Here is a 25,066-nt window from a genome sequence, read left to right on the forward strand (position 1 = left end):
AGGTGTCCTTCCAACTGAAAAACTGGTCACACAATCAGAAAGCCAGAGCTCAAGCTAGCTATCTTCTGTCCTGTTTTGAACACTTGACTATTTGAATTACTGGGGGAAAAGAGGGATGACAACAAGTCTTTCCCAATTAATAACTTTGTTAATTGATCCTGTTTTTCAGGGATTTATGTGCAGAAAGGAATTGAGTACGCTGCAAGCTGTAAAGGCTCTATCTTCCCCCATTTCCCAATCACACGTGAGGCATTTTCGGCACACGCAGTGCCTGTATGTGAAGCAGCTTCCTCTGCTTTCTAGTTGGGAGTAAATCAGCGTCCACAAAGACTTCTTCAACATCCCTCTCTTCCTCCCTTTGGTCCCAAACCTGGGGCACAGGATTTCATATCTGCACCATAGGCTACACCTGACAATCTGCTTTTTCACTAGGTTGGCTCTTTAGGCACCTCTAGCAATGGGCTCAGCCTTGCCCTGCGGGAGTGACTGAAACTGGAAGAAGCAGACGGGTTGCTCGAAATGCCACCAACTCGGTACAAATGCTCAGTCCCTCAGCGACCCTGGCAGCTGCGGTGCCAAGCCGTGCATTCGGAGCACGCAGGCAGGGAATCAGCCGACAGCAGCACTGCTTCCACACAGTAACCCACAGACTGGAGACACGAGACCCCTGCTGTTAGCAAAATGCTCAAGTGATGGATGGAGGAACAAACCAGAAAGCCTCCAGTGATCCTGTCTACCCAGCAAGTCCGCCATAAATGCATCCCAAACGAAACACTTTCCTTTTACAGGCTCCACTGGTTTCCACCACCCATCTCTTAATTATTTAGTCCTACTTGTCATTTCATTTTAGTCTCACAATATGGCTTTTCTAGGTTTACAACACATTTCCATGTTATTTTTCACCTGCTCTATTTCATAATGAAGTTTAACATACTGTTCTTCAGATAATTTCTAAGAAAATAATTGCATATAAAGTATTTCATGACAGGTGCTTTGAAACATTAAATATAAAATCAAACATGGAAGAGTAATTACAGCAAAGTAACTTATTAATCATACTTGATGTTTGACTGTAATATATTTGAATCTCAAAGGTATTTGAGTCGATACTGAAGAGCACTCTCAGTAAAAAACAAAATAGTTTTTCCATATGATGACAACCCAGCTTTTCCTCCAACTCCACAGTTTTACTTACCGGTAATATTTGTTAGAAGAATTTCTCTCATCACCAACACTGCCTTTACCCTGTGAGGAAGGACCTGTCAGCTTGGAAGCAGTCAAATTTGATGGAGTCCTTAAGGCAGAAGAGCCAAGCCAAGGAAAGGGGAAAAAAAGAGGCCCACCTTAGACCCAAGGAAAGACGCAGCAAGGATAAAGCTTTTTACAGAACTACTTTGACAGAGCAGCCAAAAAGTTCAGAGACAGATACAAAATGCTTTAAAGCTACAAGTAAAGTAATACTAAGATTCATTTAGTGCCCCAGCATTAATATCGATTTTGTTTATGAAGTCAGAGGAAGGTAACATCCAGGTTGAGGATTAATAGCTACACACGCAGCTCAGCCTACAACAGCAGTGAAAGCAGGCAACGAAACGTTCCTCAGCATCCAGGTAAAGCTCATCGTACAGATCCAACCGTGTTTTATCAATATTAACAAAATCACTGTCAAGTTGCTTGACAGAACGTATTGTCAAGCAACTTTATTTTGCCACTTCATTTAAGGGAGGACAGTTAAATGCACCAACAAAGAGCAATTTAGTAGGACAAAGGATACAACAAACTCTGCCATTGAAAAGCGTGATTTTGGGCACAGCAGCAACATGTCTGTAGAACTTAGGTTAGTAGCACTGTGATGGATTTGAGCCTGATGCACCAATGACAAACAGATGTAAATTCAGAATAAAAATACAGTAAATTAAATGAACTTATAGGGGTATTTTAACAAAATCAGCAACAGGTAAAGGAGACTCTGCTTTGAGACAGCTAAGCAGTTAGGACATTAAATAAAAAATAATGATCCTGTGATGCAAATTCAGCAGAAAGAAACCAAAAAAGAACAATGGTTCAGTAAAAAAGAACCAGTGAAATGCAGAACAGCAGGTGAAAGGCTTGGTTTTCATGATACTTTTCTCTCACCTCATTTTTTTGCATTCAGCCCAATATTATTGGAGCCTGCTTCAAGCATTATAATTTTTTTTGCAAGTTAGAGAAACAAAGAAGGGAGCTGTCAATTATCCTGACATTCAGATTACTTCAGGATTTGCAGGTCTGTTGAGAACACAGTACATGAGAGAACATCTAGAATAAAATAGCTGAGAAGTGGAAATGGGTTGGCAGTGCAAGAGAGGAATTCAACTAACAAATATCAGTGTGATTTATCTGTCATCCCTTCTTATGCAAACAGCTTTATTTTGGAGAAAAACAGTTAAGCCTCAAATTAAACATGACACATATGTGACATCCCGAGCTTCACCAATGGCCAAGACACTGAGAAAAATAAAAGGTACGATTTAAATATAAAACTTCAATGCCTATATGTAATTCTAGTTACTGCAAACACATATGTACATTCAGTGGCTGTAGAATCAAAGTCTTCTGGCACTACACACACTTTTAAAAAGGAAAAGTATTAAACTATGTGTCAGGAATTACTCCCTAACACTGTTTCTGCCTTTATTTTTTAAGTGCTCAACAACAATGCACCCAAACATGGGAAGCACACTGACACTGAACAAATGAACCAGAAAAAAACACTGTATGTCGAATATCTCAAGGCATCAAATAGTAAAAAATGAGGTAACTTCCATTTCTTTCACACATAATCCTCGGCAACACCATCTACACATTTTTCAGACAACAAAACCATTTTAACTGCCTTTCAGTAAAGTGAGTGTTAATGTTTTCAGCTGTAGCATACAAACCTTTGCAGGAAATGACAGCAGTTATTTTCCAGCATCAAATTCCACTAAACAGTTCAAATACATAAAAAGAGTTCACCTTGTAAAGAGTTTGCTAACTCCTTGGGTGACTTGCAATATGTTGCTCTACTTTTTTAGGTAAATGACACAGTTCTACTGGCAAATAATACCTAAACCTACTTTACAGTGCTACTCACAAGTAAAAGGTTTATATGAGAATAAGTCTAATAGCATTCCAGATAAGAAACATCTAAAAATGACCACATCACTTCTGTGTACACCATGGATTTTTCACAGGAAGAAAATGATGTTTCCTAAATAAAATAATTCCATCAAACAAGGAGAGCTATCAACAGTGTTTTATACCTGCCTGTTCAAGACTAAATCTGTATTTCACTGATTAAAAAGTTCAGAGCTTCAGTGCCCTGTGCCTCTTTTCACAGCTAGAAAACGGTTTTTGAGCAAGAGTTTATATAATGTGCACTTCCCTCTAAATACCTTTGGCCTGAGGTTTTGTTCCTATGTTTCTGCCCCTACCTAATTAACTCTGAGCTCTTATGTTTCAGCTCTTAACAAGGTTCAAGGATATCCAGCATTTTTGGTAAAGGACAACGATGCACCTTGTTCCTCACTAGTCCTTTTCTGTTATTGACTTTTAAACAGATTAAACAGATGGTGGAAGTTGGCTATAGCTTAAGTTATAAAAAATGCACTGACAGTTTTTCACAATGAAATATTTCACCACAGAAGTATTTAAATTAAAAGTTTCCTTCCAAACACTATTTTACAATTTATAACTTATAAAACAACGATAAACTAAGTTTTCAAGCAATTATTTCCCACAGCAAAATTAAGGGGACGTCTATAGAGATTTTTATAGGAGATTATAAGAAGAATTCTACTTTCAGTACCTGATTCGGAGACTTGACTTGGCCAACTCACTGTGTTCAATTTCAGCCTTTTTCATATTAAATATTTTTTTAATTGCATTTGCATCCTGTCAATTAAAAGAATTTTTGTTTAATGTTGAAAGTGAAGAATGTTATACTCAGCAGGTATATCCACCTATCTAAAAATCTAAAACAAAAATGAAGCAGCTTTTACATTTTGATATAAAACAATTTTGCATCAGAAATGAAGCACAGAAATACGCTGTCTGAAATTCACGCACTGTGGCCTGTAAAAACTGAACAGAATAGCTGAGTAGCTTCAAGCTACCTACAGTTTGCAAATACACACAAATACCATTTCAAACTGAACAGGCCAGTGAGATTCTGTGACTTTGCAATCAAAAAGTTACTACAATTACTGAGTTTCACAATGCTTGCTCTCACTCATTCTATACCCATGGACTTGATACTCAGAGTAACAGTTCACAAAATAGAGATTACAAGTTTGGAGTGAGGATACAAGTGTGAGTAGTGTTGCTAGAAACGGAAACTACAATCCCAACAGAAGTGCAATTGGAAAAGTCCAAGAACCACTTACATAATAACATCATACAAGGTTTCTTACTATGAAGCCCTTAAAAAACTGAGCACATAAAGGAATAATTTACCACTGAAATTCTCTTAATTCCAGAGTAGCTGGAAACAGTAACGTGGTAATTTGTACACAAAATGTTGGTGCACTAAGTATGAAAAAGATAGGAGGTGCAACTTGGTCACAAAAATACAACTAAAAGGATCTTCAAAAACTACACAAAGGCGGCATGACTCCAGTTTTCAAGCTTATGATGAAAACTACAAGCAGTTTCTGCCATCTGGAAAGAGATAACAGCTGAGTACTACCCCTGTCACTTGAACCTGTAGTTTCAGCCATTTCAATCACAAGGATCCTTCATGCCTCCAAAGAAGTCATGCAACTCATGATTCAATGATAAAATTTAATTGGAAAAATCATACAACTCAAGAAAAAAATCACATATACCCCAATCATACTAAAAACAATACGAAAAAGCCACTAATAGCTATTTTTTTAGAAATGTGAAGAGTCTGTAGGGCCTCATGCCCTAGATTCATTTAACGATCAATTGGCACAGAAAGTAGTAAAGAAAATCTGGGCTCAAAACAAACTATGAACAACTGAAACTCACCTTGAATACTTGTGATCCAGGCTCATTGTAGGTTTTGGCATTCTTTGCCAGAAGATCTATATCCTTGGCCATTGCATGAATACTTTTATAAGTTCCATTCTGTACAACAAAAACCAGAACTGGTTAAGGTGGCAGCCTTCAGATAGCACAAGAACTAAGTGAATAGTGAAAAGCAAAGGGAATTCATATAGAATAAAGGGAACATTTATAGAAAAACAAGAACATATTTATGAGGAGAACAGGTAAGTATTTGGAAAAAGTCAGCAATAAAAAAGTAACAAGCATAAGTTCTAAGTCCTTATAAAGTTAAGGAACGCTAAGTAAAAGACTGAAAAAATTACTTAATGCATCAGATTATCTTCATTCTGACAAAATGTTATTTTAACTTTATTCTGTAGTTCTATTAATTTGAGTGCTATCCCTCACTATTATACAAAAAGCTAGAATAACAGAACATTTCAAATTACTGGAGGCGCAAGATGAAAAATGCATCAGTACAAAACATCTATTTACAGCACCAGAACAAAAGTAGGTGATAACGCACGACCAAGCTTCAATACCTCAATGTCTTACACCAGCAGTACTTGCCAAGGAACTACTTTAAACCATTAACCAGCAAGGAACCCAAGATCTTCAAGCTCAGTGCCAGCACATCACAGTCTACAATCACAGAATCACAGAATGACAGGGATTGGAAGGGACCTCGAAAGATCATCTAGTCCAATCCCCCTGCTGGAGCAGGAACACCTAAATGAGGTTACACAGCTACTTCTCCAGCATTAACCCAGGATAGGCCATTAAACCAGCAGAGTGTTCAGATTTGTAAGTAGCAGGGAAAAACACATTGCCTTTCCTACCACCATAAATCCTGGCTTCTAGTAACTTTAGAATGCTTACTGTTAAATAAGTCTATACTACAACATATACTCATACTGTACCTGTATCCTTTGGGCAATAGTTTTAAGATCTATGGGCTCCTTTATTATCGCATAATAATCTGGATATTGCTGGAAAACAAAAGTAATGTATACATTACTATAAACAGTCACAAAGCTATTGTTCCAATATCTCATAAAATGAGCTACTAAATTAATTGCAGATAAGAACAGCGCAAGCTTCGTAAACATTGCACTAGGCTTTAATTTGGGCAAGCCAGATCGTAAGGCAGATACAAGGAATTAGAATTCATCAATAAGTTGACATAAAGGAACAGTTCTGTCTGAAAGCCAAATACGTGGTGATGGTCTTCAGAGTATTAATTTTGCTGGTTAAACTTGTTACACCACACCCTAAAACAGAACAGTGAAATTAGACATATTTTAAAAGACCAAAAACTCCACACACAAAAAAAAAAACAGTTAACAAAACTGGCAGAACAAGGCAAGCCCTAATCTGCAATGAAGGGCTGGGAATGAGTTGGTTGGAGCAAAGGAGGGAAGCTCTAAAAGCAGCTGGAGTTTGCCACTGATGAGACACTGAGTGTGTCCATCACAGCATATAACATCAGTTATATAAATTCCCAGGTTTCCAACTTGGAATACAACCAATATTACTAAAATACCCACCACTTTAGAAGGAAGTTTCTGAAACAGTTCACTTATGAGGCGTCCTGATGGGTTTGTGGCAACAGCTACAGCTTCAAGAAGCTGTTCAAGAATTTCCTTCAGGTAACCTGGAGATGACTAATGTAAGAAATGAAATCACAAGAAGTGTTAATAGCAGCCACAGTGGAGTGGTTCGAGTTGCACTGAAATGCATTCATTTACTTTTCAAAACCAGAAAAAAAAAAATCAGCTATAAAACACGGATGCAACTTTTGAAAACAACATTGTTTATGCATTTAGGTAAAGCACATGACAAAACTTCAATTTCACATTTAGACTGTGGACTGTCAGACAAGCATTACACATTGTTAGGACAGACTTGGTCGTCAACATTAGTGAAAACATGCAACCCAACATCAAAACCAGACCAGCCCAAACTTCCTGTCATCACATCTGGCTTATAAAACACTGCAGAAGAGCTGCACTACCTGAATGGGACCCACTGGAAAATGCTGCCAGCAGACATGCAGTTGGCAAGTCTCAGTGCTGGCACGATACCAAGCACATGTCATATTAGTTTCAACTAAACCAGAACCATGTTTTCTCTGTATGAGAAAACCTCATAATTTTTATTTTTGCTATACAAAAGTGAAACACACATATAGTGCTGCGAAATTATTAACTAATAAACTCGTACAAGAAATACCTTTTGGGTTATAATGTAACTAGGGAAAGACTTAATGCTTTTTCACACAGAGGCCAATGTCCCTCTCAGAGCCAGTTGACACACAGGGCCACGGCCACCTCCAACTGCAGTGGTCATGCCCACACTTACTAATTCAGAATTTGCGCCTTGATTGTCATGTCCTTCCTCATCTTCATCTTCCTCCTCAGCATCACCTTTTTGAACAAATTCATTTTTTGTGCGCAAATACAACTCCCATAATTTGCAGGCAGCTTTATATTCAGGAGAATCAGGCTGCAAAAACAAATCGAACATTCTACTCAAATTTAATATCATTCTTATCTGTGGGAAATCTACAAATTGACAATCTACAAGTTGAAAGGTATTTAATGTATTCAATAAATAACAGAAAACCTGGGAAACTCTCACTTCAGTCGTTCTTCAACAGAGATGTTAAGAATCACTATAAGTACTAGAAAATAACACCTCTATCATTCCAAAGCATTGAAATATTTCAGAAAACTTAGCAATTAAATTACTTGGTTGAGGCTTGGACAAGCTTATTAGATTAATCTGGAGAAACCATCAGGTTTTGTTGAAGCATAACACCACTGATATTTAAGCAGACTAAATATCAGTAAGACAGAAATGTGATTTAAGCCAACACTGCTGCCATTGTGTGGCACTTGAAAATTAATTCCTACAGAACAAGAATGCCAATAAATGAGCCAGTATCTCTGAAAGCACTGCAATGATTTACACGCAGCACTACCTGTGAAATTCCCAAGAGCTTGACAAGATGCTACCACCTGGATACACACCTGGGTATATTTTTGGGAAGATCCAGAAGCATTAGTCAGCAAATTAAGTTTCGTAGAGAGAGTTGGTAGTGGCAGACAAGTATGTGCCTATTAACATTGTTCCTTATGAACATTACCCAGAAAAAAGACGGCCTTTCCACTCTTACATATTTTTCTCTCCCTTTCCTCTGTCACTTAACCTCTATTGCAGGTATTCCTGCAGACATGTCACCTTTTTACTGCTGATGACATTCTTCTTACTTCACTCTCTCAAGCTCTAACAGCTTGTAATACAAATGAGAAACCAACATGAGAACTATTCTTAAACTTACCTTATCAGGCTTAAATATTCTCAAGACACTAGACCAGGTGTTAATGATGAAAAACAGATTTAAAGTGTATTCTGCTCCACTAGCCTTCTTCCTTCTATATTAATGTAAGAGGCTCAAAAATGCAAGACTTGAACTGAAATACTAAAAAAAACAAAGGTTTCTAATCTAGCAATGCAAATAAAACACCTGCTGCAATAAAGACCTTGACAATGAATCAGCTGTCCCTGTTTTATGTGCGTCATCAGAACTGCGTGGGTAAGGTAAAAGATGAAAAAATACGAGGTTATGTTTGTGTGCCACACCTCCAGCTCATAGCTCCATATTTCTCTGGAAACATCAACATTCCCTCATCCTAGAATGGTGACTACCTAGTTCTATTCTACATGCAAGATTTTATGAATACAGGCATAATTTTGAGTCCACTATTCTGCAGACAAAGGCAGCACACATTTTGTAAAACTCTAATCCTTTTTTCATGCCACCAAGTCCTCCTCCCTCACATAGAAACCATGAAAAAGCCAACATTAATGGGCGAGTGCCCTGCAAAGCTTCAGGAGTACACAATGAATTTGGTAATCTCTGTACTTTCCCTACTGTAACCAGAATGTATAAATGCATTAATCTGATTATTTTTCAAAAAGCTACACACAAATGAAAACAAAATAAACATTGCTTTTCTGAATGTCACCTGGTTACACTGATTGGGTTATTGAGAAAGCAGTCATCTGGATCATCTCCAAAGTCAAAGATATATGGGAGGTAATACTAGCAGTTTTAGTTTTGCCATATCATCTCAGTGACTACATACAAGCTCTGTTTTATGTATTTAACATAGCCTTCCGTTAAATGAGATTAATCCAATTTTTTCACACTTTCTTACAGCAACTGCAATAAAAATCATTACCATTTAAAATAAAGCATGTACCCAGTGTGGTGGACATGAATGGACATGAGGGTTTCACCCTTGGTGAAATACATCTTTACATACCATTACAATCTGTCATCACTGACCATGATAATCAACAGGTCTTTTTTTCACATTATTAAGCTGACAATGGAGGAGAAAGATTCAACATTCCTACTGTAAGCTTGCTGTTATTTATAAACTCTTCCTTTTGGGAATAAAAGTTATCTTTCTGGTGACGGAGAGTGGGTTTTAAAATGGGAAGGCTTTGATAGAAGAATATTTTTCTCAGTTTACATCTCTTACTTTTGCTTTCTATTCCTTTTGGAAAACTACATGAAGACCCTTCCTCACATTACTCTATAGTTTTCCACAGAAAAATTTTTATAGTAGAACATCTTACAAAGACATGATCAACCTTACAGAAATATATGCAAATAACTGCAATGTATGCTGTTCTCTTACCAATAATAAAGGCTAAACTGAAAAGTTTTTTGGCCAAACCAAGGAAGAATTTGAACATATCTCTACCACTTTTATAATGAATCTGAGCCTTTATATGTATTTTCCTCACCTTATAGTAAGCCTTTGCGTTGTTAAAAAGAAGCTGAAAATCAGCAGTCAGCACATTCACATCATCATATTCCTCCATCTTCAGCTTTTGCTGGATTTTCATTAAATCAATTGGCTGAGAAACCACTTCATAATAATCTGGCTGATTTCTGTTGCAATGACAAAAACAGGCATTGTATTCCAAGAAGTAAAACCAAAGCCACAGCACTAAAGTTTGTACGCGTCTACGGCTAAATAGAACAAAGAAAGTTCCAGTACATTTTTGTTACAGCTGTTAATGAAACACCTGGGCAGTGGATGAGGACAGTGGCCTATCTGTAGGCTTACTCTATTATCCATTCTGCTGCCATCCTCGAATTTCTGATTTTAAGATAAAATTCAGTCTCTACTTACTGCATTTTCAAGGGTCACTTCTAATAATCTTCCCAAGATATGCCCTTAGTATTACATTCCACCCCTTATGTGGAATATTTTATAGTCAAAGACACAGACATTTTAGGCAAGCGTCACAGGTAACATTTTATATTAATTCAATATATCCTTTTTTGACTGAAATTGGGCACCAATGTTAGCGTGTCTCATTGAATAATTGCATCAAACACTCAGATCAGACACTCACGTGAAACTACGAGATATTCAGCTTAAATTTTGATAGCTATTAATGCTGAAGTATTCCTCAATATCCACTTACTTCCTGATTAAATCTCAGCTTCAGCCACAACCATAACTATGATCTTACCTTCGCTTCGGTGCCCTAATGAAAAGCTCACAAAGGAGCCTGCCTTGTTCATCTTTGTAATCTCTGATGGTGTTGTAAAGTTCATGGCATACAGCAATCTAAAATGCAAGAACAATAAAGCAATGAAATAGGAGAAAATTTGAAGGAGATTAACAAACCAAAGCCTGCTTACAATGCTGCCAATGACCAGCGTGCTCTAAAGCAGAAGTGCGAAGAAATTGGTGGATCTCATACATTAGAACAATACCTGACAAGTATGCCAGGTACTGTAGAATTTTACTTTTTTTTTTTTTTGAACATAAGGAGCTTTCTTTCAATGCTAATTCTAAGTAAAACTCCTAAAATGTAAATTAATTCAGTACAATTCTGAGTTATAAACATCTAAAACGACAGGGGTTCTTCTGCCCTGCAATTAATTAAAAATAGACTGTTAACTCAAAGGCATAACAGAGACATACACTTCAGCAATCACTGCCTGTGCCATTCCCCACTTAGCTCTCTCTGAATTTGCTATTCAGACACAGCTCCCAATTTCTGCACCTTATGATTTCAGCTCTTTCTCCAACATCCTTCCATCTGCTAAAATCATCAGCAAAAAAAAAGCAGCAAAAGGAAAATGGGAAAGAAAAAGATGAAACTGGGGAGACAAGAACAAGCCAAAGCTGAACGAGATCCTAAACAAAGCTTAGGCAAGGCAGCAACAGATTCAGGGCCAATGCATATGTACTACATATGATCATCCATTTTACAATCCAGCACCTCCCAGACAGGGACACAGTATCCCCCCTCAAAGTTGTGCATAATAAGAAGATACTAACAGGATCTACAGTCGGGAGATTGGAAAGTCTCCTCCTCTTTCTGCTTGGGCCTGGTATATTTGTGGAGTGGTGGCCGTCATCAAAGTCTCCTCCGCTGACACTGCTGGAAGGCGAGGTTGCTCTTCGCCTCTTGGAACCCATGGAATCCAACTTCTTCTATAATGAAGACAGATGTTCTTAAACTCGTGGCATTGCATCCAAACTCTCTGGTGAGAGCTAACTATGATGCTAGAATGCTTTAGGATGAGTCACATACATTTGGTATACACTACAGTTCAGTTAAGCCATATATCTAAACACCAGCTTTTTGAAAATTGGCAGGAGTAAAGGGAAATCAAAACGGTCCTACATTAAATACGATAAATCTATGATAAATTCTCCCGATTTATTGTCACTGATGACAGCAATGTCAGAAAGCCAAGGGCTCACAGTGATGAAAACGAATTTAGCAGCTCTTACTAGGACACATTTTTAAACTATCTACATTTTGACACCTTATCCCATGCATGATACCTAAGTGAGAATGGCTGTTTTAAAGCAAAGAGCTGTACAGAGACAAGCGCTCAGTTCTGGTGTAAAAGCACATAATTTCATGCCAAATTAAAAAAAAAAAAAAAAACACCACCACACACAAACACAAAAAACCACAACCAACCAACCAAAAAAACCCACAAATACAAACAAAACCAAGTACAAACTAAAATTCAAAGGGCTACTGAATACCTTGTCTTATATTCAAGCCAAAAAAGGGTCTAGACTATCATGCGACTACCACTCCCACTTTATGTGTAGGATGAACAACTCAAGCATCAAGAAGTGGAAAAGCCATCATCTTTTTTTGGCTGTAGTTTTCCATTTATCAACACAAAGACAAATTAATAACCACCATCCAATAGCTACGGTGATTTAAAAACCAAGTTGTCGGCTCTTTCCCCACTTCCAGTGACAGTATCACAAAAATATCTTTATTTGTAGCTATCTCAAAGGCTGAAGACAGAATAGATCCATCTATCCCAGTCTATACCCATTTTCCAACCACAACAAGGAATTCCTTCTAGGAAGCACTCCACTGGTTTACAAGGTATGGCAGCATGACATAACCATATTAGAGCATTTATGTTAGATACAACCAATTTCAAGCACACAGATGATTAAGGCAGGAATAATTAACAGTTAGGATAAAGAAAAGCAAAAGTCTAAGGGAGAAAAATGGAGAGAATGGTGCACATACAATCAATAATTTGCCAGATTTACCAGAGTACAACCAGCACCTCGAAAAGCCAGTCTCCTCATAGTGTCTGATGGCCAAGTACAGATACTGGGAGAAGGGAACGCTCTAAGAGTAGCAAATCAGCAATGGTGTTAGTACAGTCAAAACTGGAAGACAAGAAAAAGGAAAGAAGGAGAGAAGAAAATTGAGAGTAGATATAGCTAGGTAGCTTATTAAATATTAATAAATATAATATAGGTAGATAATTAAATAATAAAATTGAAGAATAAATTGAATAATTACAGTGACAGAGAAAAAAGCAAGAAACAGAAGGAAACTTTTTTTAGCCCAGCAGAAACCCTCTAAGTAATTTCGTACACAGAACGCTAGACATTTCTGTCATTTTTACAGTAAAAACACATCTCTCTAATGTTCCTGAATACATACTACAGAATTTACAGCCACTTGCTAAAGAATGATTCATCAAGCACAGCAGGGAGTAAACATAAGCAATATCTGACCTGAGAGTAAAAAACAGAAAGTAGTAAATCTTATGGAATGCAAAGTTTTACAGTGCTTATAACAATTAAAAAAAAAAAAAAGGTCAAGAAGATTTACTAGAGTCTCTAGTAATGATGCACCTCCCTCAGCCTTCCGAGTGGATTTTATCCTCATAAGTAAGCAACATTAAGGATCCAGCCACACAGGTTCACTAAAGATATACGTGTCAATTACTAAACAGCCTCCAAATCTCATTTTTTCAGAAATTTCATGCAAAATGTGCAGAACTATTTTATGGCAAAATAATTATTTCTATTTAGTTCATACATCTACTGTCTTCTGTAAAATCCCAGAGAGACTGTTCTCCTGTTCGGTATTCTGAACGAGGATCTTTGTGTTTTATTAGCTGGCAATTCATCTCGGGAACAGCCAGCCAGCCTGTTGCTTTTGGCACTGCCTCCAACTTTTATCCGAGAGCTCCAGCGTCAAACAGCTAACACAGGCACGTGCTGCTGGGGAGGCTGCTGGAAAACATAAGTTCTTGGTTGTGAAAGAAAGGCAGGCAGGGCTACTGGAACCAATAATTCGGGTTCATCCAGGAACCTGAAAGTACACTCAGTCCAAGGCCCTCCTGAAACAACAATATGGGGAGCCCCAACCAGCACCTGCCTGCAAACCACATTTGGGCTTCTCTGAGCCCGTTATCTGAGGCCTGTGTGCTGCAGCTCCCAGCCAAACGGAGATGCTGGTGTACACTTAGATGACCAAGACACCTGGCCACTTTGTACACAGCCTCTAAAACCATTTTTCTCCTCTAATAACTGAGGAAGGTGCAAAACACATACAACAGGCTGAACAACATCATGAATACTCAGTGAGAATTGCTTATGTAAAACTCCTACCGAATGTCAGGCTCCAAAATGCAAACTTATCTCTCGATCTGCATGCTCATAAACACAGATAATCCTGCTGTCTACAGAAATATATTCTCTTTTACTTAAGAACATGTCTCCTAGATTTTCGTCTGCAATATAGCTACTAGTTCACAAGACTCTACACAGTTGCACCAAGAATCTCCACCGCTACAAATGAGCCATCTCCTGTGCAACAGGAGCTTGAGTGTCTTAGTAACTGCTCACATTACCCATAAAAATGTCACATAACCATAGACATTTCCATAAAAAATGCTTTAGCCATCACTAGTATACATGTATACTAACAAATACACAATAGGCGCAAGACTGCCTCTCCTGAAAGCTGTACTAGACTGATCACAAATATTACCCAGTCTAACCTACACCCAGTCTAACCTAATTAAACAAATAGTTTTAAATGCTTAAAATAAGCCAATGAGGTTCTAGCACACATTTAATTTTATGCCCCCAAATAAAAAACAACAACAACAACAAACAAACAAAACACAAAAAAATATAGATACCACGGAAAGTGTTTTATCGTTATACCATTCAGCAGAAATACACAATAAATCATGTTAAATTCAGAAAATGGAACAAGGGAGGGAAACACAGCCAGAATTTCCCCCGATTACCGATCACATTGAAACCAGCTACAACACGGGAAAGGAAGGACGGCACCGACTAGCCACTATAAAAGGACCAAGCTGGTGAAGAAGTGAGAGACACGGCACATCAATCGATCGTTTTATCAACACTGGGACAAGAAACAAAGGGGCAAAACATGGGATTTCCCCAAACCCTCGCGCAGGCGGCCCCTGCCCGCACCCTGCCCGGTTTGTGAGGAGTTATTGTTGGCAGGAGGAGGAGACAAACACCCCTCCGGGCACCGGACCCGCTGTGCGCTCTCGGCCTGACAGGACCGTGTCCCCCGGCCCGCGCTGCCTCCCGCGCCGGGCAGGACGCGCCCGTGCCGCGCTCCGCAGGCCCCGGTAGCGGCCGCGCCGCCGCCACCTGCCCTCGGCCACCCGCTGTCAGAGCCGCGAGCTCGGCCCGGGGATGGGACGGGGCGCTGGGGACGGCACCGCGGGGCGGGCTGAGGGAAACACCGCGGCCCGCGGGGTCGGGACACCCGTGACGGACGGCGACACGGCGGGGGCCGGGGCCGCCGCGGAGGGTGGGGACGGGGCGGGTGACACGGGGAGGCGGAGGGGCTCGGCGGGCCCGGAGCGGGCCCCGCCGTGGCGGAGCTGCTGCGCGGCCGGGCGGCGCTGCCTCCCCGCGGCGGCCACACAAAGGGAGGCAGCGGCCTCCTGACTCCGGCCCGCCGCCCCGCCTGCGCGACCCCGGCGCCGTGCCGCTCACCCAGCCGGCTCCGCTCCGCCTCCGACAGCCGCGGCCGCACTCGCCCTCCGCCGCCCGCCCCGCCGCCGCTGCCGGTACCGCCGCCGCTCCGGCCCGCCGAGCCCGCCGCTGCCGCAAAGCCCGCCCGGCCGCCAAACGCGCCGAGGCGGCGCGACACCTCCGGCGAGGAAGGGCCGCTTCGCTTTACGGCAGCGCCCGCCGGCGGCAGGAGGAAGGAGCGCGGCACGTGGGGTGGCGGCGAGCGCGGCCGGCGGCGCCATGAAGCGGCCCAGTGAGCGGGAGCGGGGACGGCGCGCGGGCGGCACCGCTGCCGAGCGCTCTGAGGAGAGGGAATGGCGGGGGCGGGCGGCGGCCTGGGACCGGGACCGGGACCGGGGAACGGCGGCGGTGGGGGGGTGAGGGGGGGGCGGCTGCCCGTGGCCGAGCTGACGGCGGCGGCCCGGGCCGGGGGTGGGACGCCCGGGCTGCAGGGAGCGGCGCGGCTGTCCCGGGCGCTGACCGGCGCGGTGCTTTGCAGAGCTGCGGAAGGCCAGTAAGAGGCTGAGCTGCCACAAGCGCTACAAGATCCAGAAGAAGGTGAGTGAGGCCCGGGCTGCCCCGCCCGCGGGGCTGGGGGCTGGTGCTCCGCGCTGGCCGCTGTAACGCTAGCGGTGTGCTTTATACATTCCTACACAAACGCGTTGCACGTACAGGTGTGCGCAGTTAAGGATGTTATCTTGAATGTTAAGTCTGGACTGCAACAAAGAATGTGCTTTCCAGTTACCACTAGCCAAAGGATGATGTAGAAATAAGTGTAGATTTTTTACATCATTCCATTTGGCATTATTCTGGGCTGGTATGTTCAAGTGTAACCTTACAGTGGGACATTATGCAACCAAAACGTTTCAATCTAAAGTCAAATGTAACACTTTTTACAAGAGATACATCCCTTTTTCTTTTGCCTTCGACTGAGAAGATATTATTGTTCCCATCTTCAGATCAGAGAACACCACCGAAAAGTCAGGAAGGAGGCCAAAAAGCGTGGACGCAAAAAGCCCAAGAAGGATCCTGGTGTTCCCAGTGCTGCGCCGTTTAAGGAAGAGCTTCTGCGGGAGGCAGAGCAAAGAAAGCAGAGGGTAAAATACAGTTGGTGGGAAAGAACTGAGGCGATTCCTATCTTCAAGGAAGCTTTGTGTGTGTGTGTACATGTGCACACCCAGAGGTGCGATCGTGGTAGACCGTAAATGGTCCCAGTAGATGTGTACTTTGGAAAAATAATGTATTTATTTCTAGTATTATACAGTATGTAGCAATTTGCTCTTTTATTTTTAACCTTCATTTCATCACAGTCTGTATAAACATGCTGGAAATGTCATTTTTAGTGTAATCAGAAGTGCCTGTGATGCTGAGATACCTAGATGTCCCATCAGAATGCTACAGGTTAAGTCTTGTGATTATGTGATTGTACAGAAAATAAGGATCTGCTCTCTGCAGTGTGGAGCATGGCTGTTATTTTGGGGTCTAGCTAGTGGATGTATTGCCTCTGGTTTCGAGGCAATTGAAAGCAAGAGTATTCTTTTCAGAATAGAATGCAAAAAATGTTCCCACTGTCACTTGGACGGGCACGACTTCTAACTAAGCTGTCTCGGGAACTGCAGTCAGAAATAAGTAAAGGGGAGACAGGACGGTATTCTTACCACCCTCAAAGTTGTTTCATCTGGCTTGGGTCTTTGTTTGCCATCAGCTTGAAGAACTAAAACAAAAGCAGAAGCTCAACAGACAGAAAGAACATGAAAAGAAGAGGAAGCTTGAAGCTAAAAAGAATGCAGCCAAAATCCAGGAAAAAGCAGAGGGAAAGGTGGGTGTCTGATTCTTTGAAACTTAAAGAAGCAATAAAAGTAATCCTGAAACTACATCTTCTTAAGCAGTATGTTCTGTGTTACATTTGCATGCTGTATATGCACGGAAGTATAATACATTAATTCTCAGTTATATCATTCCCTTTCATTGTTATTTGCATTCAGGATTCCTCTGCCAAATCTAAAGCAAAGCCTAAGAAACTGCCGAATAAAAATTCGAAGAAATCATTTTGCAGGGAGCTCCAGAAGGTGAGACACTTCAGCTATTTTTATATAATTTGATGACAGTCAGCAATGAGACCACTTGTTATTTTCCTTTTTTGTATTACTGTGCAGCTGCCAGAGAGTAGACAGGTTGTTTGTGATAAACTTCTACACTGAAGTGAGGGATTTTATGACAGAAACTGAGAGTTTCAGTCTTGTGTGGTGTGAGCTCCTGAGACATCCAGCATGTTGAGCTTTCAGACTTCTTGGGCTAATATCAGTACGTAGTGATCAGAGCGCTCTTGCAGCAATTTGGGACTGGTGTCTAAGGACTTCTTGCCTTTGGAGGAAAAAGATGAAAATTGCTTCAGCTTTCTGGTGTGTAGTTCAGAAGACAGGAGTTCAAACAAGAACAGTCTTACGAAACCTCATGAATCATTCTGTGAAAATCAACAGTCACTGTTGTAAGCCACAGCTATTCCAGAGTGTCATCTGTCAAATGGTCTGTTATGTCTTATTTGAGAGTCTTCGCTCTTTTTTCTGACCTAGGTGATTGAGGCCTCAGATGTGGTTCTAGAAGTTTTAGATGCCAGAGATCCAATGGGCTGCCGGTGTCCTCAACTGGAGCAAGCTGTAACTTGCTCTGGAGGAGACAAAAAGCTACTGCTGGTTCTGAACAAAACTGGTAAGAAGCACAGGTTTTCTTGGAGTGTTACTTGGTCACTGTGTGGTTCTGTAGTAGTAACTGAGCTATGAAGAAGAATTCAAAGGAATCTGAGATTCCATTGAGGACATAAGATCCAACGCTGAGCTCACTGCCCTATTGAAGGGGTCACATTTCCTCCACCTTTTAGTCTAGTTTGCTAAGAACACACTACAGACAGAAAAATGCACACTAGCCCCTTCCTTTTGCAGTAACATCTCAAGGCATTGGCCAGTCTCAGCCAAATTTGATAGAAATTAAGGATCTTACAATTTTTAACATTTTTGTCAATGTAGGTGAATAGGCAAAGGTGACAATGCTTGTCCCTGCTCAGGCAACAGTGAGTTAAGGATCAGCAAATCAATGCAGCGGTTGGATTTGAAATTTGGCTTTGGGAAGTATTTTCTCTCTTCTATTGCTGTAAGAAAGAATCTACACAAAAGGTGAAACCAGCTAAAAAGGCTGGAAATCACTGAGTTAACCAGCAAAAAGAAAATAAAATACTGACAGCAAGAGCAAAGGGAACTTTGTATTAGAGCAGCCTTTGCTGGGATGATGGGATAATCCTTCAGAGAACATCACTCTCTGCGCCATACAAAGTCTCCTAGCAAGACCCCAGCAATAAAAATGTGATACAGGGGTCAAAAACGTAATTTTGTATCTTCTGCTTGAGGCAGAAAATAAAGACTAGAAGTTGCAACACTGAGTGTCTTTGGGGAGGGTACCCAGTATTTTTTTCACTGGGGTTTTCCGCCAAACATTATTTGTAACAAAGCAGCATACTAAAGGCAGGAAATACAGCCTGGTTCCTGATTCCACATTAGATTTCCTTCACACAGTGATATTTAAGATTCACAGGAGTGAAAGGACTGTGCTCTTTTTTTCCAGATTTAGTGCCAAAGGAGAACTTAGAGAAATGGTTGAATTATTTGAAGAAGGAGTTTCCAACAGTCGCTTTTAAATCAGCAACGCTGATGAAGGACAAGACTATGGTAAGAGCACTGCAGGCTGTCTCATTACTAAGTTGTATATGTTTGTAATCATGTGCTGACACATGTTGAGAAACAGGACCTCTTGTTCTTTAAAATTCCTTTTCCCTGTGTTTGCTGACACTGCTGTGACTGATGGATACACCTTTGCACTTTGACTAAGTTTTGTGGGAGAGTGGGAAAATTATTGTTGAAATACATATTATTTGTGCCCAGGATGCTGGACTAGAGTAAAAGCAATTCTGTTTTTTTAACTCTAAGTAGGACAGTGAGGAGAGGAAGATGAGGAATTTTTCATCTTCTACACAGGATGGCTGCACCAGTTCCATCTGAATTGTTTTGCAGGTTAAATGGTGCAGACTGTACTAGTGCATTCATCCTGACTGTGGCCATCAATAGAGGTAGCACCTGACATATTTCATGAAGATTATAAAGGAGGTCGCTGCCTGTGTCCTAGTCTCAACTCTTTGAAGATGATCATTTGAGTTGTATTAATACATAATGCTTCACGCAACCCTGGTACCAGCATAGTGAAATAGACCCGCCTGCAAAATGGTGCAGAAACTGCAACACAGAGAGCGGGCTTTGAAAAACTTCCAAAACATGGAAGCCTCTTGAAGGGAATTTGCAGATTTAAGGATTCTACCAACTGAATGTACACGGTTATGTTATGGTCACACAACAAATCTGCAACACAGCCTGAACTGAAATCACAAGCCAGTTCACATTCCTTTTTCTCTTAGCAGTTGATGGCTGCTTTTTTTACTGTCACTTAATTGATTACCCAATTTCTTATTAAACTAATTCCTTCCATTTAGAAGAACACAGCAACATCTAATAGAGGATAAGAGTTGGAAACATTACAGTAGATAAATAAATCTTAGCATACATATTTAGTTTCCTAAATAGCTCCTGACCATGGTTTGGTTTTTTTTGTCTTTGAATCCCGTAGCAGGAACAAGTCACAAAAAGACGTGCTCGTGTTGATCTATCAAGAACCACTGAATGTTTTGGAAGCAAATGCCTCGTGAAACTTCTTCAAGAGTACGGCAAGACTCAGAACAAAGCCATTCAGGTTGGCGTAGTAGGTAAGTGTTGGGGAGAGACAGGAAGAGGTTCCTTCTTCTCCCATAAAGTTTTGGTATCTTATATTGCAAATTGGATAAAGCAACACATTACTTTCTTGTTGGCTTTCCAGTAAATGTTCTTATTTTCATCTAAGACTCACTACTGCAGTACTGCATTTGACAGCAATCTGTGTTCCATTTACATAAACATACTGTATGTGATGTGTGGAAGACACATTGTGTGAGGCCTGAGCTGATTCACCAGCGCAGGGAGGCAAGAGAACAAGATGCTACATACCACAAGCTTCCACTGACTTCCTCCTGTCTGATAAGATCTGTGGTGTGACATTCAGTGATGTCATTCATGTCCCTCTTATTATCAGTGTGAGAAATGAGGATACAAACCTTGTCTTACTTCTGTAGTGAAGACTTCAGATCCAACTCTGATCTCACACTGAAGATGTACTTTACCAAAGACACCTAGAAGAAGCGGTTTTGATCAGTGTTAGATAGGCTGTTCTTATCTAACTAACAAGGACTTACGTGGTTTTGTCCAGGTTTTCCTAATGTGGGAAAGAGCAGCATCATCAACAGTCTTAAAGGAGTTCGAGCTTGCAATGTTGGCCTAACAAGAGGTGTTACCAAGTAAGTTGAGTCTGATAAAAGCTGTTCATTTCATTGTTTGTTGTTGTTTTCTGATTACCTTGAGTTTGTTGTTTGTGTACAATTTCCATCCATTAGGGCAAAGTATGCCCCTCTGTGCAGTTTCAAATGCAGGTTTCAATTTGCCAGGATGAAAGACTGAGCTGTGTGATGCAAGCCATCGGGGGGATACACTGTATAAACTTGTGCTTTTTGTACATTTAGATTTCTGTCCTACACAAAGCAAATGATGGAAAAGCACAAAAACTGACTCTGTATGAAGTGCATTCAGTCCAACGCTGAGCTTTGTGTCTTGCATCCCTCACCACTACCAGCCCTTTACTAGTTGATTTATCTACTTACAGTGCATTTCTCTCTCAACAGGTCCATGCAAATTGTGCACATTGATAAACAGACAAAGATCTTAGACAGTCCAAGTATAATTGCAGATCCTTCCAACAGTTCCCTGGCTCTGGCCTTGAGAAGTATCATAGACACAGAAGAATCAGGGTCAGCAGATGTGCTTGAAGCAGCAGATGCCATTCTGAATCACTGCAGTAAACAGCAGGTGAGCTCTTTCTTTTTCCTCATCTCTCACTGCATCCTGTCAGCCAGAGACTGTTTGCCCAATAACTTTTCTGATTAAAAAAACCCAAACAAACTGGTGTTAAGATCCCATTCACAATATCACAGAGTGAAAAATGAAGATACTCTGACTGCTTCCTATTACTACAGTGAAGACCTCAGATCCAACTCTGATTTCACTCTAGTTTCAAGTAGCTTAACCTAAGCCTAATTCTGACTCTGTTCTGTTTTTTCACAAACCAGTGTGCTGTCTCTATACACCCACGAGTATGGGTGAATAGCAAATGAATTTGATAAAGTAGGCATTTTGCTTTGTACTGTTTACTCCCACATGCAATAGAAAAACAGCTCTTCACATTCTTTTTTGCCCTAATTGTAATCCAATTTGATTTGCTTTTTTTTATTCCTAAAACTAAAAGAAAAGTGGGTATCTATCTCTGAATGCACCATTTTCTTTTGCATCAGGTAACGATTCACTATAGCATCCCAGATTTCAGCAACACTGAAGAGTTTTTAACTTTACTTGCTCAGAAAAGGGGCATGCTGAAAAAGGGAGGCGTTCCTGACGTAGAGAATGTAGCTAAATTACTACTATGTGACTGGACGGGGTATGTATGCTATGAATTTTGCTTTATGCTGCTCACCTTTTTCACATTCTTAATCCAGCACAGCAGAAGCTGAATGTCCTGAGAAATACTTAGAAAGGAGAGGCTGCTTTTCACCAACACCCCTCCCCCCTCCCAGACATTTTATTTGGATAAAGAGAGCTGGATTGGCTAACAGATTTAGGGAATGCCATCCATGGGTTATTTTCTAAAGTAGTGAAGGATACATGGAAAGAGTGAAAGCATGTTGCATGTTACTCCACAGCCAGTTTGCTGACTTCTGCTATAGCTCTGTTAGGGGAATTTGCCTTCCTCTCAAGTACTCGGTCCATTTAGTCATCCTTCTACAGACAGGAAAGGATATAGCAAATTTTCTGTGGAAATTTATAGTGTTTCCTGTATTCTGAGGGTGGGAATAAATGTAACCCAGTAATTCAGTGTGACTATTTCCCTTGCTCAAGTGGTTCAGCTGCTTTTACAGCTCATGATTTTACAGGCAGATTTGCAGTGACAAAGTATGCCAGTTTTTTCCTCTCAGGAGCGGGCTATCCACTTAATACTGTTATTGAGAACTTCAGAGTCAAATTTAAATAGCTATTTAACTGCTGTTAAACAGATGAGAATAAATGAGTGGTTAGGCTGGGAAGTTTAAGAGAGTTATCTTTGGTTGTTTTTTAATGCTAATATTTTGTTTTCCCAGAGCTAAAATAAGCTACCACTCACAACCTCCAGGATCCTGGAGACCGCCACCATACCTTACAGAAAAAAAAATAGCTGAAATGCAGGAGTGCTTTAATTTAAATAAGCTAGAAGAAGAAAACAACACCACTGTTCAAGGTAGGACTGTTACTGTAAGGCACTGCTACCATTAAGAGTGGTGGTAGTAGTTTAAATGGGAGGTTTTGAATGGAAGCCCTCCTGGGGTTTCACATGATAGCTTTGCCAATATGCAGTGAATATGAACCTTTTAGAAAAGAAATGGAGTCTGACGCAACAGAATAGTGCATCTGTGTGCTGGTTTAACACAAATCACCCCTGCTAGTTCCTGCTTTCTGCTTAACTGCCCTAACTCTCCTAAACTGGAACCAGGGGAAAAGAATGTTTAAGAGCACATAGACACTGCCTAATCAGGCCAACAAAATACATTTTACGTAGTACAACATATACTCATATCCAAGTCTTTCAGCTCCTAGCAGTTTTCTGTGGAAGCCTCAGGGAGAGCTACTCTCAGAGAATTGTTCTCCGTCCTACCTGCTTCTGTGGGAGTGTCATCTTTTGGAAGGGGCAGGACAGGACTTTTTCTAGCCCTGATCTAATTATGGCTGTTCTCTCAGGGAATAGGCGTTACATCTGGTGCTAACACTGACTTAACAGACACTTCCTTATGTTTTTCCCAGCTTTGAAACAGCCCAGTCCAGCAAGCAGCATAATTTTCCAGTCAAGTGGTATGGTAAATGGGACGATAGAGGAAAATAAAGTGATAGAGGAAACACCGGAGTGGGAAAACTTGGAAACAAGCAAGGAGGGGGACACAGAAGAAGAAGAGGATTTCACAGAAAGTGATGATGATCCAGACGATGTGGAAGAAGAAGAAGAAATGGATGTCGAAGAGGTAAACTGGGATTTCATTAGGCAGCTTCTACCTGTTTTAGATCCTGACACCAATACCCAGTCAGTATCCTGCTGTAAACTGAGAAGTGTAGGCACTGTGAAGCTACTAAGAGTAATCAAAAAGCCTTTCTCCTAGAGATAAGAGCTGCGTTTTTTGCTTAACTAAGGAAAGAACAACATAATCAGTTCTAAGGCAGCATTCCTGACCAGCTATACAAGGGGCATCCATGTGATCATCACTCTTTGTTCGGTTTTATTTGCATGATAGACTTCATTAGCAATGTCTGAATAAACACATGATGTCTGACCTCTCTGACTTGCAGGAAAGCAAAGTTCAGGTCACCAGGAAAGCAAAGCTTGGAAAACGACAGACAAGTCCTACAAATTCAGAAAAACAGATAGCAGGTCTGTATTAAAAACCCTGGCTTGAAGGATGGGCTCTAGTACTTTAGCACTTGCAGTGGTTTCGCTTACACGTTTTCTTTTCTCAGAAAGCGAACATTCCAATTCACTGTCACTCAACTTGGATAAGACAGCAGATGAAGATGATGCCTATGATTTTAACACAGACTATGTGTAAGGAATTATGCGTGAAGACATGGTTTGGAGACTCTTTCAGAAGAGTCATGAAGACTTGTGTTGCAGCAGAAGTTGGAGGAATGCTGCAAAGATTCACAATTATTGATGTATCAAATAATGTATATACTAGTGTATTTCCCTTGATCATTTCAGATTTTATGCAAATCTAGGAAACTGACTGTATTCAGCTTTTAACTCCTAAACTTTATTTCCTGTATTAAAAAAAAAGCCTATTTAAAAAAATTTCTAGTAGACGGAGGTAATTCTAGTCATGTTCAAGCAATTACATTTCATGGTAAGTTTTCATACTCCCTTCCAGAGGATTACAGAGACATTACTGCTAGAGCGTGACTCAAATCAGTTAAGTTTTCAGTATACTTCTGCAAAAAATTGTAGAACTTTCATTTGTAAAAGTTGTCTAGAAAATGCCACTTATTTCAGCTGGGCATCAGGTATTTTATCTAAGTGCTGTTTCAGAAGCTTCACTGGGAAAGGTAACTGAGATTACATTAGCAATCTGTCTTCACCAGGGAACAAGCTTCTTGTTCTTATGATGCTCTCAAACAAAAGATATATTTCCTGATGACACCTATTATACATGGCAACAACTGGTAACTGTAAAGCAAAACGTTGCTCTGTGTTGTATGGACCTGTAATTGCACTGAGCCTGTACTGGAACTGGGGGAGCAAGAGAATGACCCAACAATTTAGAATAAACACCTGACACCAGGCATCTTCTTCCCATGTGCCTGTTTTCTTCCTGTTAACCTAAAGGTCTGATTTCTGTGTTCTTTAGGAGTTGTATTTTCCCTAAATGTATGTAGAGGCAAAGTCCTCTGTGGCTT

At 40.7% G+C, this 25,066-nt stretch overlaps 2 protein-coding genes and 4 non-coding genes across 18 annotated transcripts in view; 5 read left to right on the forward strand and 1 right to left on the reverse strand.

Annotated features, from left to right (window-relative positions):
- The window catches only part of PBRM1 (polybromo 1), a 65,332-nt gene extending 49,795 nt beyond the window's left edge, over positions 1-15,537 (reverse strand). For 2 of the 13 annotated variants that reach the window (XM_065075122.1, XM_065075113.1), the window contains exons 1-10: positions 15,399-15,537; positions 11,409-11,564; positions 10,591-10,688; positions 9,853-10,000; positions 7,393-7,536; positions 6,579-6,695; positions 5,952-6,020; positions 5,014-5,112; positions 3,830-3,915; positions 1,196-1,294 (exon numbers count right to left, since the gene is read on the reverse strand). In XM_065075122.1, coding sequence (XP_064931194.1) covers positions 1,196-1,294; positions 3,830-3,915; positions 5,014-5,112; positions 5,952-6,020; positions 6,579-6,695; positions 7,393-7,536; positions 9,853-10,000; positions 10,591-10,688; positions 11,409-11,549 — 1,001 coding nt within the window. In that variant the 5' untranslated portion in view covers positions 11,550-11,564; positions 15,399-15,537. Of the gene's footprint in view, positions 1-1,195; positions 1,295-3,829; positions 3,916-5,013; positions 5,113-5,951; positions 6,021-6,578; positions 6,696-7,392; positions 7,537-9,852; positions 10,001-10,590; positions 10,689-11,408; positions 11,565-12,662; positions 12,786-15,398 lie in introns of all 13 variants that reach the window. The other 11 variants (XM_065075111.1, XM_065075110.1, XM_065075121.1 and 8 more) reach the window with 11 other exon arrangements.
- A 15-nt stretch (positions 15,538-15,552) lies between these two features.
- On the forward strand, positions 15,553-24,954 carry GNL3 (G protein nucleolar 3). Its single transcript, XM_065075134.1, has 15 exons — positions 15,553-15,669; positions 15,916-15,974; positions 16,376-16,513; positions 17,122-17,235; positions 17,402-17,485; positions 17,990-18,125; positions 19,032-19,135; positions 20,085-20,220; positions 20,757-20,844; positions 21,226-21,409; positions 21,892-22,034; positions 22,732-22,868; positions 23,429-23,643; positions 23,966-24,047; positions 24,134-24,954. Exons 1-15 carry the CDS (start codon positions 15,657-15,659, stop codon positions 24,220-24,222), a joined length of 1,722 nt encoding a protein of 573 aa, XP_064931206.1. The 5' UTR covers positions 15,553-15,656; the 3' UTR covers positions 24,223-24,954.
- LOC135580487 (small nucleolar RNA SNORD19) lies at positions 18,188-18,260 on the forward strand. The gene has a single exon (XR_010475205.1). It is a non-coding gene; the product is annotated as a small nucleolar RNA SNORD19 (small nucleolar RNA).
- LOC135580488 (small nucleolar RNA SNORD19) lies at positions 20,586-20,659 on the forward strand. Its single transcript, XR_010475206.1, has one exon. It is a non-coding gene; the product is annotated as a small nucleolar RNA SNORD19 (small nucleolar RNA).
- LOC135580490 (small nucleolar RNA SNORD69) lies at positions 21,077-21,154 on the forward strand. The gene has a single exon (XR_010475208.1). It is a non-coding gene; the product is annotated as a small nucleolar RNA SNORD69 (small nucleolar RNA).
- Positions 21,538-21,613, forward strand: LOC135580489 (small nucleolar RNA SNORD19). Its single transcript, XR_010475207.1, has one exon. It is a non-coding gene; the product is annotated as a small nucleolar RNA SNORD19 (small nucleolar RNA).
- Positions 24,955-25,066: the final 112 nt, after the last annotated feature.

Source organism: Columba livia, chromosome 10, assembly GCF_036013475.1.
Source record: "Columba livia isolate bColLiv1 breed racing homer chromosome 10, bColLiv1.pat.W.v2, whole genome shotgun sequence".
Classification (NCBI taxonomy): Eukaryota; Metazoa; Chordata; class Aves; order Columbiformes; family Columbidae; genus Columba; species Columba livia.

What these genes read in the sequence shown, in the direction of transcription:
- GNL3 (XM_065075134.1), top strand. An exon ending in GCTGGTTCTGAACAAAACTG is followed by an intron (nt 18,126 to 19,031) that starts GTAAGAAGCACA and finishes CTTTTTTTCCAG; the next exon opens with ATTTAGTGCCAAAGGAGAAC. An exon ending in TGATGAAGGACAAGACTATG is followed by an intron (nt 19,136 to 20,084) that starts GTAAGAGCACTG and finishes TGAATCCCGTAG; the next exon opens with CAGGAACAAGTCACAAAAAG.